Source organism: Pyrgilauda ruficollis, unplaced genomic scaffold, assembly GCF_017590135.1.
Source record: "Pyrgilauda ruficollis isolate IOZ18807 unplaced genomic scaffold, ASM1759013v1 scaffold5, whole genome shotgun sequence".
In the NCBI taxonomy this organism is placed as follows: domain Eukaryota; kingdom Metazoa; phylum Chordata; class Aves; order Passeriformes; family Passeridae; genus Pyrgilauda; species Pyrgilauda ruficollis.
Window position 1 is genome coordinate 3840356 of NW_024526599.1, and position 16249 is coordinate 3856604.

The 16249-nt window shown below is 41.6% G+C and overlaps 1 protein-coding gene across 3 annotated transcripts in view; it reads right to left on the bottom strand.

Annotated features, from left to right (window-relative positions):
* The window catches only part of SH3D19 (SH3 domain containing 19), an 81879-nt gene extending 71192 nt beyond the window's left edge, over nucleotides 1–10687 (bottom strand). The window contains exon 1 of one of the 3 annotated variants that reach the window (XM_041480106.1): nucleotides 10375–10687. In XM_041480106.1, the coding sequence (XP_041336040.1) occupies nucleotides 10375–10492 (118 nt within the window). In that variant the 5' untranslated portion in view covers nucleotides 10493–10687. The remainder of the gene's footprint in view (nucleotides 1–10374) is intronic. The other 2 variants (XM_041480107.1, XM_041480108.1) reach the window with 2 other exon arrangements.
* Between the last annotated feature and the right edge of the window lie 5562 nt (nucleotides 10688–16249).

Genomic DNA, 16249 nt, shown 5'->3' on the forward strand with positions numbered 1-16249 from the left:
GCAAAAAATTGATTTATTTAATGATGGTGGCATATATGAATAAATTGTTGTACCCTGAGATAACCCTCACCCATCAGCTTTGAGCACATGCTTAAAAGTTGTGCAACTCTTCGCCACTATTCTGCAGAACAGGAAGCCCAGCACTTTGCTGATATTAAAGCAAATAATGTTTTAATGCATATTATTCAATAATGTAGTGATCAGCATCCAGTTTTTAAAGATGTGAATCACCTGGCATTCTGAAGACATTTTACTGAGGTGTGTACTGAATTTATCCACATCTACTCCAAGGTGTTAAACATCTACCAAATCCCCTTTAAGGTACCTCAGAGTCCTTCATTACTGGCCTAACGTGTGCATGGAAATCTGCATACGTGTGCCCTCGGGTCCTGGAAGACCATCCTGACCAGTAGTCACTATGCACAGCTGAATCCCCTGCACCGTGACGTCACCTTGTGCAGCTGTTATAAAATTAATTCTATACCTGTTCTACCCTCAACATAAGGCTATTGCATCCTGTTCTCAGTCTTCTAAATTCAAATTTCATCCATTCAGGGTGCTACTCATGGCAACACAAAGCAGTTTCACCTACAGTCTAGAGAGGCTTCAAAAATCTGCTTTGACCAAGAAAAAGGATGGCAAAGTTATTAAGCATTCAAAAACCCTCAAAACAAAGAATCCTGTGCTTACCACAGATAAACACATCTTTTCTGGACATGGGTAATGCTGGCAGAAACAGTTCCAATTGTTTGGTACCTTGGAGGAAATAACTACCCTCCCATGTATTACCAGACCTCTCCCCAGTTCTGTGCACTCACCAAAAAGGCCTACAGATCCTGTCAGAAGCATTCGGCCTCTGTAAACATACTAATAAGTACCTCTACATTGCTATAGTGCCAAAATACCATAATGATACACTTCAAATAGTTCTTGATAATGGATCCACAAACATCAAGCTAGTGGACAGCAATTACAGAAATGAAATGTGCCTAATGTCATGGCAGCTGCTATCATGTATTTCCCAGAGATTATATTGGTCATCTGCAGCAAGCTTTGCAGACTAGAACAGAAAAAGCTCTTTTTTTTTTTCATAAAGTTAAGCTGATAAGCGCTGAATACATGAGGTCTGCAGCATTATCCCATCTCATCATTCAGTGATACTTGTTCCATGCTGGCAGTGATGCTCATCCAAGCACGGAGTTGACCTGCTTAAACACTGGATGTGGTAAACTGTCCAGGTAGGACGTGGCAGGTGTTGAGCCTCAGGAACTCCATTCTCAGGTGAATTTCATCATGCCAGTTTGGAGTTCGCTGGATGTTGCAAGAATGGTAAGCTTAAGACAAATGACAAAGTTTACAGCATTTGGCATCAGCTGAACTGTGGTACCTGACAATGCTGTTCTTCAAGTACCAGGTAGAAGGAGAGAGACTTCATAGGAAGTTTCTACTTTGATCCCAAGTCCCACATTTCTATTAGTTTTGTACTCTAACCTTAACGTGCAGCTATAAAATGGATACAGCACACCAATGGAGTAGTTTAATATGAGAAAGTTATTGAAATGCTGAGCTTGTTTCCAGACATTTATGTCCCATCTCTCCAATAGGATAAATGAACAGTATTTTAATAACAAATAAGACCACAACACACTGTACACTCAAAAATTATTTAGCACAGATGTGCACAACCTGAATCAATTTTCAATTCTGTGATATTGAGAACTCAGTTTTTAATGCAAGAAGGAATTAATGATGAATACAAAATTATCACCTTGAGAAAACAAATTATATTAATTTTAGCTTATCTTTTATAAACAGAATCTAAATGCTATAACTGAAGAAAACCGTCAAACAGCTTCTTTTGTACATACAATATTCTGTCTAGAAGAAGAATGGACTAGAAAGCCTTTTGTAGTAAACACAGTGCTTGAAAATTTACCTAAGCTTTTAAGGAAGTAAATCACCACGATCAAGACCATATTAAAAAGCAGAATACAGATAAGAAATTTATCATCATAATTCAAGAACCAGTGATTATCCAGCAGAAATACTGACCAGTATGCAAAAGACAGTAACTGATTTCACATAATGACTGTGTTCCTTACTACCATGCAAGATTTGAAGACTAAAAGTCTAAGTGGATTAAAAAAAGGAATTGAATTAATGAAAGATAAATCCATTGGCAGCAATTTAGCAGGGCCTTTCATATGTGGCCTCCCAGAAGTTGCTAAGAAATTGACTGCAGAGAGGAAGGAATTTCTCTTGGAAGTAAAAACTGAATCCTGGGAGGTGTTTCTTGCATACTTTCCTGAAGACATTTGTTTTTTCAGTTTGTGTGCTGTGACACACGAGCTACTAGCACAGCTCTGAAAGGCTGACAGTGTGTCCACTATTAACCACAGGAGTAACAATGTCAGTCATTTGAAATCTTTAGCATGTTCTGATCCAATCATATTTTCTTCAAAAGCCTGAACAAGATAAGGTAGCAACACATACACACAAAATAAAAGCTACGACATCTTTAAAAGCTTAGGGAAAAGAAAAAATGAAGAGTAAAATTTGTTTCATTCAGCTTTTACTCCAATGTGAACTTTTTCAGCCTTGCTGTCATGCAGCCCTTCATGCTGGACCCAAATACAGCCATAGAAAGCAGGAAAGCAAGGACAGATTTGTTTTGTAACACATACAAGAATTTCTAAACCAATTAAGTTCATCTTTGAAGCATCTTATTTAGCATTCCATTAACTTTTGTTATAAGATTCTACATTCTCAAGTCAGAATGTCAAATTGATGTTTTTAGAATAACACATTAAATCTATACAAATCTCTACAGATTTAAAACACCTGAAGCAATTAGTGTAACAGCACTACATCAAGTGGTCAATTTAAAAACATTGATATACATAAGATCCTGTGTCTGTCAAAATACAAAGTTGAGGGGAAAACCAGGAATTTTTCTTGGTATGTGCCATCAACCACTAAATCTATGCCTTCCCACAAAACTTATTTTCGTCCTTCACTAAAGAGAAGGATGCTTGCCAAGCATAAACCACAGATCAACAGATGATATACTGTGTTCCCAAATCTGCTGTTGGAATGCTTCAGTGCCTTTTGTGCATACTGTTTTTCAACAGCAAAATAAAAAATCTTTGCCAGAATGAAAACAACACTTCCACTACATTTTTTCTGTACAGTCAGAGGACCTGAATAAGCAAGCAGTGCAACAAGAGGGCTGAAGGGGCAAGACTCCTCTATCCTAGAAAAGAGAAGGCAAAGAAGCTACTTAACCACAGCACACAGCTACCTGTAGGGTAGCAACAATGATCACAAATGCAAACTCTTCCTGGTGTTAGTGGACAATATGGAATGGGGCAATGGTCACAAATGTAGCTTGGGAGGTTCAGGTTGTAGGTGAGCAAAAGTTCTTCCATTAGAAATAAGTAAAGCACTGAAACAGGTTGCCTGCAGAGACTGTAAATCCCTCTCTTTCAGGAGACTTTCCAAGGCTATACAAAGCCTAGGCTGGACGGATCCAGCCTTGGCAATAGGCCTGCTTCAAGGAAGCTGGACTAAGTGACCCCAGAGCTCTCTTCCAGACCACACTTCCATGGCCACAAACAAAGTCAGCAAAGCAAAGAGACTAAAGAATGCTAAAGCATTGTATATAGATAATAAGCATCAAGAAAGAAGTTCACAGCAAATTACTTTAGTGCTATCAAAATAAAATTTCATATGGCACATATTGTATGAGATGCTTATTGAAACAAAACACACAGAACTACATAAGCTTTTAATGGAGAGCATCAACACCACTACCCTGTTGTTTTCAGATTTTAAATCAAGGTGATGCATTGCTTCCAAATAGATAAATTACATTTAATGTCTCAGTAATTGCAGCTTAACGTGCCTCAGTGACTTCAGCTATAGAGAAAGGAAAAAAAGAGAGAACTTCAGAGTACAAAATTTGAAAAACAGCATCACAACAGAATGCTGAACTGATAGACTGCAAGGACACTGGGCAGAATGTCGACGATAAGGCTGGCAGGAACCAGATTAGGAGGAATAAACAAAGCCAACTCATCAAACTAATGCGCTAACTAGGTAAAAGGCAACTCTGGCAGGGGAAGACCACAACCACTGACTCACAGCCACCAACTCAAGAAACCCATATACTCAAAAGAGTGAGCATGTGGGCTGATTAGCAGAAGAAGAAAGTAATTTAACTAACAGAAAAAAAAAAACTGATTAACAAGAGAACTGTATAAATTATAGCTGATAAACATGAATGCCTTTGCTTGTCAAAATGTATAACTAATGAAAAGTTTTGATAATTGGTGTACTGGCTTTGTGAATTTGCCAGCTAGGACCCTTTTCTGAGCTGAACTAAATACATCAAATACCACAACTCTGTGTGGACTGGCCTCTTGCACACTGGGTGAAGGAACCCATTTTGGGACAGCAAAGGCTATACTCTCAATAGCAAATATTAGCAGATTTATTTACAAATACTACATTTTTTTCCATCTGTAAACAACAACCGCTTTGGTAAAAGCTTCTTGCCATGAGGTTATGACTCATTTTATGCTTTGCTGTCTATCCCCATTCTTTATGCAACAACCCAAACTTATCATTTGTTGTCCCGACAGGAAATGATTGATTACAACACAGGTAACTGCAAGGTCTTTGTACAATCACAGTTTCTATGGGTCATTCTCTGGCTACAAACTCATCTCTCCTTGAGCAATTATATACTTCTGTGCCTTGCTTTGACTCTAACCTAAATGAAGTAGGTCCATTTAATAACTTAATAATAATACTTATTATTATTTGGTCCTTCTACAGTTTCCTTGGTCAGGAAATCACCCCACTGACTACCAGAAGTTGTTTAATTATTTTCGTAAGACCAGCCTTCATTTTTAGAAGCATTGTTTCTTCAGAGGGTACAACATTCTTTGGGGTTCAGTCTATACTCCTGGCCAAGTAACTGCAAGCAGGTTTTTTTCTTGCCACTAACCTGAATCTCAAGATATGTTAGAGAATTTCCATGTATAGGCTATATTATTTAACTTCCAGAAAAGCTTTAGTTACTATTTGTATTTACCTCAAGCAAGCTACAGTCAAAGACTATGAAATATAGTAGAAATGTGCCCAGTAACTTCAATGGGCTGTGAAAAATGCCTAATCATATAATCTTCTTAATACTTCCAAGATACAACATACCAGCATCAGTCAGAGATTATTACAGGAGAATTACATTATTTGTGCTCTTTGGATGTCAAGTGTTTTACTGTGGTGGTGCCTGAAGCAGTTATTAAAAGTGAAGCTCCTAAATCTGCATCAGGACTACAAAACAAAACAGACTGAATTCCAGGGAAAAGAGGGAAGTGATGTTCAGCCGGCCATCAACTCCACCACTTCTTGAATTTGTGAGCTAATTGATGAAACAAAGAATTATTAAAAGAGTGGCACTCACTCCCCTACCCTGAATGCTCCTCTTAGTCCTCTTTTTAAGAGCTTCCTCTGTATACACAGGCAGACCAGCAGATCATAGGTAGACTAATTTATTTAAAACAAATTATCTACTTGATGGAGACTTCTTCTCTTCTCTCCTCTCCTCTTGATAAATGGTTACACTTGGTATGGACAAGCAGAACAAATTCCAGATCAGCACTGAAGGACACAGGCAATCCTGACTTCTCTTCTGCAAGATGCCAATCCTTCCACTTCCTAAATATAAGAGTCGGTTAAGCAACTAAGTCTTCGAATTACCCTTTTCCTAACCATGCTTTCTCCTAGCTCCAGGGTCGCTGGCACCTCTTGGGAAGGACTAAGCTTGAGCTGTCCTTGTTATGATCCAGTGAACCCTAAAGGACATCACCACCAAAACAGCCTCAGAGAAGGATTTCAGACCATCTTATTCATAGTTTCATAGCCAGATACATAGTTTTGCATTAACATGGGAACAACTGCTGAGTATTGTTGTACTGAATTCTTCATTTATCTATAAAAAGTCCATGCAAAGTAGTGTTCACTGAACTTTGTCAGACACACTACAGAAACGTACCCCCACAACCTCTCAGCATGTTGAGCAGTGAAATATTCAACCTTAATTTGTTTTACTGGATACAGCTCATTGTTCTCAGCTTCAAAAACAAGTCAGTGCTAGTTTGATGTGGGAGTTGTGGGAGTGTAATGAATTGATCCAACTCTGAACTAAATCTTGTTTTGGCATAAAAAACCCCAAAGCACTCCGTCAATCAACCAATCAAAACCAGATGATTTCACCCATAATCCAAAACTGCTCACTAGTGTTGAAAAAGTTCCAGGAAACACCTGAACTACTATGGAGAAACAGAAATAGGGGTAGGGGAAAAAAATCCAACAAAACTCAACCCAGAGACGTTTCAATCAGCACAGCCAAACTCATGTGCAAAATTTACAGTCATTGTGTGAGAGCAAATCACAGACAAGCATTTGTGATAAGTAAAACACAGTAATAGTAAATTAAACCAAAGCCTTGACCGCCTGTACTTTTGACCACACATTAAAGTAAAAATCACATAGGTCTTCATTATCAACTCAAATAAATTTCATTACTGGCTTCCATATCTGATCATTTCATTTTATTTTTAAGTAAGGAAATTTCTGCCACATCTATAATGGGCTATTCTTTCTCAGGGAACACGGGCCAGAATTCAAAGTGAAATAATGCAGATACTGAATATGTTAAAAATTTCTTGCATGCTTGAGACAATATTGGAATATTGTGGTACTCAGCTCTAATGTGACAGTAAGGACAGATAACCAAGCAATGCAGTTCATAACTAAAATTTACTACATTCACTATAAACTTTCCCACAAGACAGTCAGTAATCACAGAATAAAAAGGTAGTGAAAATAGGAGAGCACACCAGATTAAGGTTTACAGTTAGACTGGAGAGAACCTGTAAGTCTATGGAGAAATAGCATTTTAATGAGGTTGTTCTGGTTTGTTTGGAATTTTTTTTAAGTTTATTTATTTTACCAGAAAAGTTTATTTATTTTACAAGAAATATGTTTGTTTCTTGAAAACAAACTAAGTAAAATACTAACATTCTAAACAAAAAAAAAAAAAAAAAAAAAAAAAAAAAAAAAAAAAAAAAAAAATCCAATAAAGATCCTGTGGTCTCTATAACTTCCCAGAACAATAATGCATGTGACAGAAATAAGCAACAAGGGAGGCAGAAATTGATCACATTATTTATATTGCAGTAAAAAACCCTAAAACTTTCCAATAAAAGTGGTTTCCTTTCCCAAAGCAGGTGACCAGATGATTCAGTTTTAATGCACTTACTTTCATTGTTCTCAATTTTTAAAGAATATGTTCTCCTCCCTATAACCTAAAAAACAAATATATATATATAAAATTCAATCAGCATTTTCTCAAAGGGAAAATAGTTTCTTTAGAAGAGTTTCAAATGGCTCTATTTAATATATCTTCCCACAGGTTTTCCAGACTATGTCAAATAAAAGCTTTCTTGAATTCAGAGAAAATAATGCCATGACATGGGATCATGACATGCAGTGTGGTAGACACAGGCAGCCAGACACATCACCTGAGCTATCTACAACTACTCCATGGACACAAATGGTTTTTGCCTATCTCATTCCTCCGAGTTTCCCTGCTCCAAGATCTCCTTTGGCAGTCTACTGCTTAAGAAAGCATCTTCAAGCTCATTAAACCAGCAAAAGAGCCCCCAACACAGCAAAAAATCAAATCAACCCTCCAGTGAATCAAACTAAAAAAAACCAAAAAACCAAATCATGAGTAGGTCTCTAATAGCTCTCAGGCTGCAGTCTCACAGCAATCTGAGCCAAACTAACTTCTGACTGGCATAGGCTCTTACCTCCCTCTGGCTGCATGTTCCTATTCTTTCCCTTGTGCCAGCTTCAACATTCACCCAAAACCATTACAGTGAGCTGAATCAGAAGACTCCCAGCCACTGAAGAGAACTAGAAAAATATCCCTCTGCTTGGACAGTGCACCAGAACAGGTTGGTGCAGGTTCTAGCAAGCACAGGGGCTCCAAATGAGGCAGCCACCCAGTACATCAGCCCAGGCTACCACCAAACCACAATTCCAGTGACTTCACTCACCAACAGGTTGGATGAGCAGCAGAGCTGACACACTAGAGAGAGTAGAAGTGCACATCCCCAAAGGAGATCACACCTCTAGAGCAGCAGCAAGCTGTAAGTTTAGTCTAGCTGGCTTCATCCTACAGTCCATGGTGCAGCACACCTGCTTCAAGGGAAAATACTACTTCTTCATTGCAGAGCCTCCTGTGCTCTGCTTCTCCAATAAACCACTGCTAACTAAGTCTGAGGTTCCAGGAAGTCAGAAGCACTTGTGAACTTTCACCTTTCAGCTCCCACTTTGCACACATGCCTCCCACCGGCAGGACAAAGGTGATCAATTGCTCTTACGCACTTCCATGCACAGGCTGAACACAGCAGAAAATGAGGCTGCTTGCATTCACAACTTGTTTAACAGACTGAAATACTTAAATTGACATTCTGCTAAGATGCCACTACATTTTTTAAACCCTACAACAGAGTATCTCGCAGGCTTATTTAACACCTATTTGTATTACCATTTTGGCAGCCTAACCGCACATTACATGCAAAAAAGCCCCACTGATTTTCAAAAGGTTTATAAATAAAAGTATGTAAATAAAGGTCAAGTAAGGGAAGAGCAGCAAACTCATCTACTTTGGATGATATTCTTCACTGATGCCTTAAGAATACTCCGTTGGGAGCCTTAGTGGTGTTTTCCAGTGTAGAGATGTGCAAACAGATGGAAAGAAGGCGAGACTGCTCAAGCAGAATGCTATTCATTCACACATACTTTACACCAGTGAGGTAAACAAACAGTGCTGGCCCCATTTCAAGGGGTGGCTGTCAGGAAAAAATACTAGTAAAAATTGGAAAAACACCTTTCATTACTGGTTAATAGCACTGTGCCAAAGACAAATTCTGGGAACAAGCTTTGTTCCACAAGAAGGTGGCAAAGGTTATATACATATATGAACTGTAGAACGAATTCTGTTTTCTGCTAATAAAAACCTCTAGAAGAAACACCTTTAGAAAACAGACATCATAACCAGCAGCACGAACACTTTGCTGTGGAGGAAACCATACAGGAACCAACGCTGATTTTCTGCACTCTACCCCAGACAACGTGAAACCCTGCAGACATCCCAAAGCACAGTGGTTTCAATAGGATCCAGCTAATCCTGCATCTGCACAGAGAGGCACTGACATAACTTGAGCCACTGAAGGCCACAGGGCCTGCCTGTTGAAAGTTTTCCTCTAGGATCCCCCATGTTGCTGTGTTTTTATCAACTACAAAAGGGACACTCAATTTCTTGTTGCTCAAATGGATGTAAACTCACATTAATTGCAGAGGGTGCTATATTGTTACAGTTGTACCATAATTACCAAAACCAAAATATTTGGAATTCAACTATGTAGCATGGCTGAGATTTTACTGGAAACAGACCTTATGAATTCATTCTGGAAAGGATTTTACACTGACAGAAAAATAAATGCTGCATTCACACCTCAGTGACTACAGGACAGTGACATGCATGTTGACCCTCAATTAACAATGATGTCCAAATTAAATAATTTCAGCTGCTGCCAGGGTCCACTCGAGTTAATAATTTCAAACAAAAGCTTGTTGTTGTCCAGGTCTCTCTACAATGACAATATACTCACTCCCCAGCCCCATTCCTTCTCACATGCACTGGTTCTTGCCTGTTCACAGGGGCCTGCTGTCCAAACCTGCACAGAAATGGCTGAATGTGAACAACTTTGCTATCTAGATGTTTCTCTACCTCGGTACTTTGAAAAACATGGGCAGCTAATTTCCTGATGGAGCACCCTGCACACCTGGACATGTCTGTGCTAGTCAGCACGTGCCCGTGTTAGCTCCAGGGTGGTGCAACAGTGGAACAGGTTGCCCAGAGAAGTTGTGGATGCCCTACCCCTGGACGTGCTCAAGGACAGGTTGGATGGGACTCTGAGCAACCTGGTCTAGTTGAAAGCGTCCTTGCCCACGGCACAGAGGTTGGAACAAGGTGATCTTTAGGTCCCCTTCTAACTTGAACCACTGTATGACTATGATGAGCTCGGAGCAGAGCAGGCTCTGGGGCCGGCCCGCGGGCGCACGCCTGCGGCTCGGATGCACCTGAGCTGAACCCAGCTGCCCTGGGGCGAGGCCGCCGGGGCCGGCACCGCCAATGCCGCCCTGCCCCCGACAGGAATCCAGACACGGGGAGCGGGCCAGGGCCAGCCCAAAGGAAGCGACGCCACGGCCCGCCGCGCCCTCGCCGCTCACCTGCTGCTGAGCTCAGCGCGACCCTCCGGTGCCTCCTGCCGAGCTCCCGCAGCTCCTCCTCGTCCTCCTCCAGCCTCCAGGCTTCGGCCATCGGCGGCGGAGGGGCGGCTGGCAGCATTCAAGAAGCGGGGGCTGCCATGACCGGCGCCCTCTCCTCGGCGCGGCCGCCCGGCCCTCACGGCCGCCGGGCCCGCCCCGCACCTGCGCCCTCTCCGCCGCGCTTCTCCCGGAGACCGCTCCGCGCTGCTGCCGGCGGGGCGAGGCGGGAGGAGAGGCGGCCTTTCCTGCCCATCCGCGGCTCTCCGGCGTCAGCAGGAAACCCGGCGGCCGCCTGGCACCGCCACAAAAGGGGGCGGAGGAGGCGGCGGCGGGGGGAGGTACCTGGCTGCCGCCGCTGGGCAGCCGCGCTCCGCCGGGCACCGCGCGGGGATGGGCCGGCGGGCGAGGCCCGGCAGCGAGCGGCGTGTGCGAAGCGGGGCGGCCTCCTGCTGAAGGGGAGAAGGGGCTTGCGGCGAGAGGGTGCGAGGTCTGCCTCGCTTCCTGACGAGAGCAAGAAGATGCCAAGAGGAGTGGTACCCAGCGACAGAACAAGGAGCAATGGCCATAAATTAAAACACAAGAAGTTCCATCTCCACATGAGGAAGAACTCCTTTACGTTGAGGGTGGCAGAGCACTGGAACAGGCTGTCCAGGGAGGTCGTGGAGTCTCCCTTTCTGGAGACACTCAAAACCCAGCTGGACACGTTCCAGTGTCGCCTGCTCTAGGTGCCCCTGCCTTGGCAGGGGGGGCTGAACTAGATGGCCTCCTGACAATTCTGTGATCCTGTGAGGTGAGAAGGGCAGTTGCTGTGCACGTCCGGGAAGTCGGGAGCCCCGGGAGCTGTGGATTGTAGGTGCAGCAGACTGTGGCCCTGATAGTGGCTGAGGGCTGGGGGCAGGCAGCTTTTTGACCGGCAGTAGTTGTAGTTTGTGGCTAGGAGGATGTGTGTCTTGGCCCGAGTTCACTACTGTGGTTTGAACTACTTAAGAAGTTATCTTAGGACCTACTTGAAACCAGTGAGGTACACACTTAACACCACTGAAGTGATAGGAAAAATATGGCCACGTTTCAAGTCAGACACCTGTGTGGTTTTACATCTAATTTCTCCCCCACCCCTCCTGGGGCCCTCAATTGCCTATATCTAAATAGAAATTATCTTGCTTCTTCTCTTCATATGGTAGCTGTAAAACCTAATCATAAATGTTTTTACATATTATTCTGTTGTAGGTACTACTAAAACAGGATATAAGGAAGATAAATTCAGCTTCAGAGCAAGTGAATAAGGAACAGTAAACCCATAAAGTATATGACCACAAATTAGAGCAGGAAGGTACAACTAAACAGTGAGTAATCCTAATGTTGAGCAATATCTGTGCTGACACACTGAGGACCTTCTATGCTCACAGTGAATAAACCATATTGTACAGGTTGAAGAAAAAGTCATCACAAAACTGAAAAATATATAATGCATGAATACAAATGATTGTCTGTACATTTTTTAGTGTTTCAGTGCTTGACTTTACAATCATTGTTCCTTAACAGAGGCTTTTTTCCACTGCAGCTCTTAGTGTTCAAGTGGTATAATAGTTATTCTTTGAAGAACATAAGGCTTTATACTGTAAAAAGATGTAAAGCCAGGAATAAAACTGAATGTACAGCAGGACTGTATAACAGACAATTGAAACCTTCCAATACAGGTACGTGTTCTCAAAAGCCTCATGCTTTGGATGACCTCTGCGTGGATAGATTGCATGGTAGTCCAAGGAAATCATATTTAAAAATTTCAGTGCAAGATCAAGATGTCTTGTGCGTGATCTAGAGCTGATACAAAACTCTTCAGTGGAGCGCTGCTGTCACAGGTACGTGCTGTTGATATGTGCATGTGTGTGAGACAGAGGAGACTCTCCCATGTAAAACAAACTGTGTGTTGTTTGTATTCTGGTACTCTACTGTGGAACCAAAATGCAGCACCTGTATTCAGCTCCTAAACTCCACTAATCACAAAGAACAAGGACCATCCACTTTTCACTTCCCAAATATCTCCTTTTTATACTATGTGTTTTACTGCTGATTGGCAGAAAGGGAACTTGGTGTAATGTAAAATTACTAAAGAAGGAAAAACCAGAAATAAACCATTGAGCCCTCAAAAACTAGATTAAGCCTTTTTTTGTTGCTGTTGATGAAATTGACACAGAGGCTTCCATGCACATAAAATTGAAAAATACATTTGGACAAAATTTAGGCCTAAGAAAATCATGCTGAACAGAGTTGCTCCAGCTATTACTAAGAAAACATTCCCAAAAATATCACATAATAGAGTATAGTGTGATCATGAGTGTTTAACATTGACAATCATCTAGAGTTCCTTAGCGATCACCATGGAAGTCCAATTTAAAAATGGGATTGCAATAACCAAATTACAGAAAGTGATAAAGTCCCTGAAGCAACTGCTTGGCCATGTATCAAGCTCTGCCAGCTGGAAATGCACATGGGACAGTGACTGTATTTAGGGCTAGAGGAGCCATTCAAAAAAAGCCTGTAACTGTTTGAAGATGGATTTCACCCGAAAGGAAGAGATCAAACTAAGATACAATTCATATGTGGATACAACATTCAGGTAGCAATAACCAACATATTACTGTAAACAGTACTGGAAACAATTCCCAGTCAGTACTCCTGGAAACACAGAAATGTCACAACATTTAAACAAAATTAAAATGCAAGGCAGCATTCATTGAAGTACTTGACTCATATTTCTGAAGTTTTTGCAAAAAATATTCAATAATGCTCAATCCCTGTAAAAGGAGGTAGCTTACTAGTAGATAGAATTCTTCAGGGTAATTATCTGCAGGCATCCTCACACTGCCAGTGTACCAGTAATACAACAAAAAAATAGTTTGGGTTGGAAGGGAGCTTAAAAGTCATTCAGTTCCAACCCAGCTGCTATGGGCAAGGACACCTTTGCTTCCAGAGTTGGAGCATTCACAGCCTCTCTGGACAACCTGTTGTGGTGTCTCACCACCCTCTCATTAAAGAATTTCTTTCTAGTATCTAATTGAAACCCACCCTCTTTCAGCTTAAAGCCATCCCCCCTTGTCCTGTCACTATTTGCCTATTTAAAAAGTCCTTCTCCCTCCTTTCTTTAAGCCTCTTTAAAGTACTGGAAGGCCACAGTGAGGTCCTTCCAAAGTCTGCTCTTTGTCAGGATGAACAACCCCAGCTCTTTCAGCTGTCTTCATAGGAGAGGTGTTTCAGCCTTTGGGTTATCTTTGTGGCCCTCTGGACGCTAACAGGTCCACGTCTTTCTCGTGCTGAGGACCCCAGAGCCAGATGCAGCACTCCAGGTGGGGTCTCACCAGAGCATGGTACTGAGGGAGAATCACCTTCCTGAACCTGTTGGCCATTTGTCTTTTGAGGCATCCCAGGAGATGCCTGGGTTTCTGGGCTGCAAGCACACATTGCTGAGACATGTCAGTCTTCTCATCCACTATCATTCCCACTTCCTGCTCCCAAGGGGTAGTCCTGATCCATTCTCTTGTATTGCTTCTTCACTTGTGCTTGCGCTTGAGATTGTCCCAACCCAGGTGTGGGACCTCCCACTTGTCCTTGTTGAACTTGAGGAGGTTGCACAGGCCCACCTCCCAAGTCTGTCCAGGTCCCTCTGGATGGCATCCCTGCCCTCCAGCTTGTCAACCACACCACAGAGCTTGGTGTCATTGCTGAACTCACTGGGTACCACTGTCCACATCAGTGATGTTAAACAGCATGAGTTCCCATACGGACCCCTGAGGAATGCCACAAGCACTCAATCTTGGAAGTGGTTTTTAGGTTTTAAATGCCTCCATTACTTGCAAGTAATTCTTTCCTAGTGAGTGCTTGCCAGATGCATTCATCCATGCTCTGTCTGTGAGCTTTGATTCACTTCTAGTTTATGTTGGTATTTTCAAGTGATAAACAGCTTTAGGTTTTTTTGCCAAATGCCACACATCACTGGCTTGATACCTGATAAAGGTGTGTAAATAATAGAGGTACCTAGGAAGGGAGGTAGGCTTTAACAAGTCTGCAGGAGGTAGACTGAGCAGCAATATTGGGCAGATCTACCTTAGCAGTCTTGGAACAGATCCTGACACAGCCCTTTATTCAGGTAAGCAGTTTCTGCAGGGAGGAGAGAGCTGTGCTTTTGCATCTTTAGACAAGCAACAAAACCAGCTGTTGAAATTATCAAAAGAGCCACAGTTGCTGGCAAGTCTAATAATAGCTTAGGCCAGACAGAGTAATTTGTGATCATTTGGCTCAGATCAGAATACACGCACACACAGACAGACTTCTGCTGCTTGCTTGATGGGCCCAAGGGAAGTAGGAAACAAAGAGGAGGGGAGAATGAATTGGACCAAATGATTTCAAGTGCATAAGAAATTAAATGTGGGAAATTCTCTTCAGAAAGTCAAGAAACCAAGCACCTCTTTTACTTTTCAGCAAATAAACCAATAGAAATTATAAAAAAACCAAAACGGGAAGAGAAAGTACATATAGATGTAAGTCGCAGAAGTTGAATTTAAAAAGAAAAAGAACTGAAAAAGAAGGAAAACACTTGCTGTAGTCTAAGGTGGTTGGAAGGAAAACGTTAGCATATATGTTCCTCTAAGGCATTTCATGAAGTACTGTGTATTTGTGTCTTACAAGCAGGACGAAGGAAAAATAATTGCATTCTTCTCCTTCAGTGAGAATCTCTGCTGCATACATGTGCGTAGGAATAAAAGGCTTTTGTATATTTTCATAGCTAGACTTCTCCAAGTAAAAGAACTTTACTGTCTCAAAAAGCCTGCTATTTGGTTATTAAAATCTGGAAATTTCTCACTGAAATTTTACTTTATCATATGCATCTTTGCTGTAATGCACATACTTGTAATTTCACAATGGTAGAGTAAAAGAAGGAAATAATTGGGTAAATGCATCTTTGTCATCTCTGCTGAATGCTTACAATTAGTTGCCTTGGTGGTTATTATTTTATAAGTATTTTGTTCCGATTTGCATCTTTGGAATTGCCACTTTGTTTGGCCCTGCAAAAAGACACTGTTTTTCAACAAAAAATGTCAGTTCTATGGAACTACTTAATTGAAGTCGCCCGTGTAGCCTCAACGTCTATTTAGGCTCTGCAAAGCAGCTGAAGCCTGCAATGAATGTATCAGTGTTTGGCTGAGATACAGGAGCCTCAGACCACAAAAGAATGCAGACAAAAGATTTTTTAAAAATGCAAAGGATGAAAAAGAGTATTTTCAAAGGGGAAAATGTAGCCCTTGGACATGACAACATTATTTTTGTTCTGAGTAAAAATAGCAAGGGTCTCGTTCAATAGACGAATGACGTTAGCGATACAGCCAGTGTAGGAAGCTGACATTGGTGAGGGCCAAGATCTGATAATTTGATCTCCATTTGTGTTCAGCTGATCCAATGAGTTCTAGTGTAGCTGGAGAATGACATATCAGGAGCCTGCAGGCTTCCTGAAATGTCTCCAGCTAAATGCCGGTTTTCCTTGCATTTTTTACAACTACTTGTGGCTCCTAGCATATCAGCATGATGACAGTCTAAAGGTAAGTGGTTTTGTGATGAATGAAGATAATTAAAAGAAAAGAGTATTTGTTTCCATGAATAAGGACCTTTCTTACTGAAACCCTGGAAAATCACCTTGATGCAAAACTAGGAATTTTGAGACTGCTCTCAAAAAATGAGTAGGATTTCTCTGCATGAAAGCAGCAAATCAAATAATTTCAAAAGACCAAAAATTGGCAGTCAAGGGGGGGAAAACCTATTCAGAGAAAGATTCTTACAGTTTTCA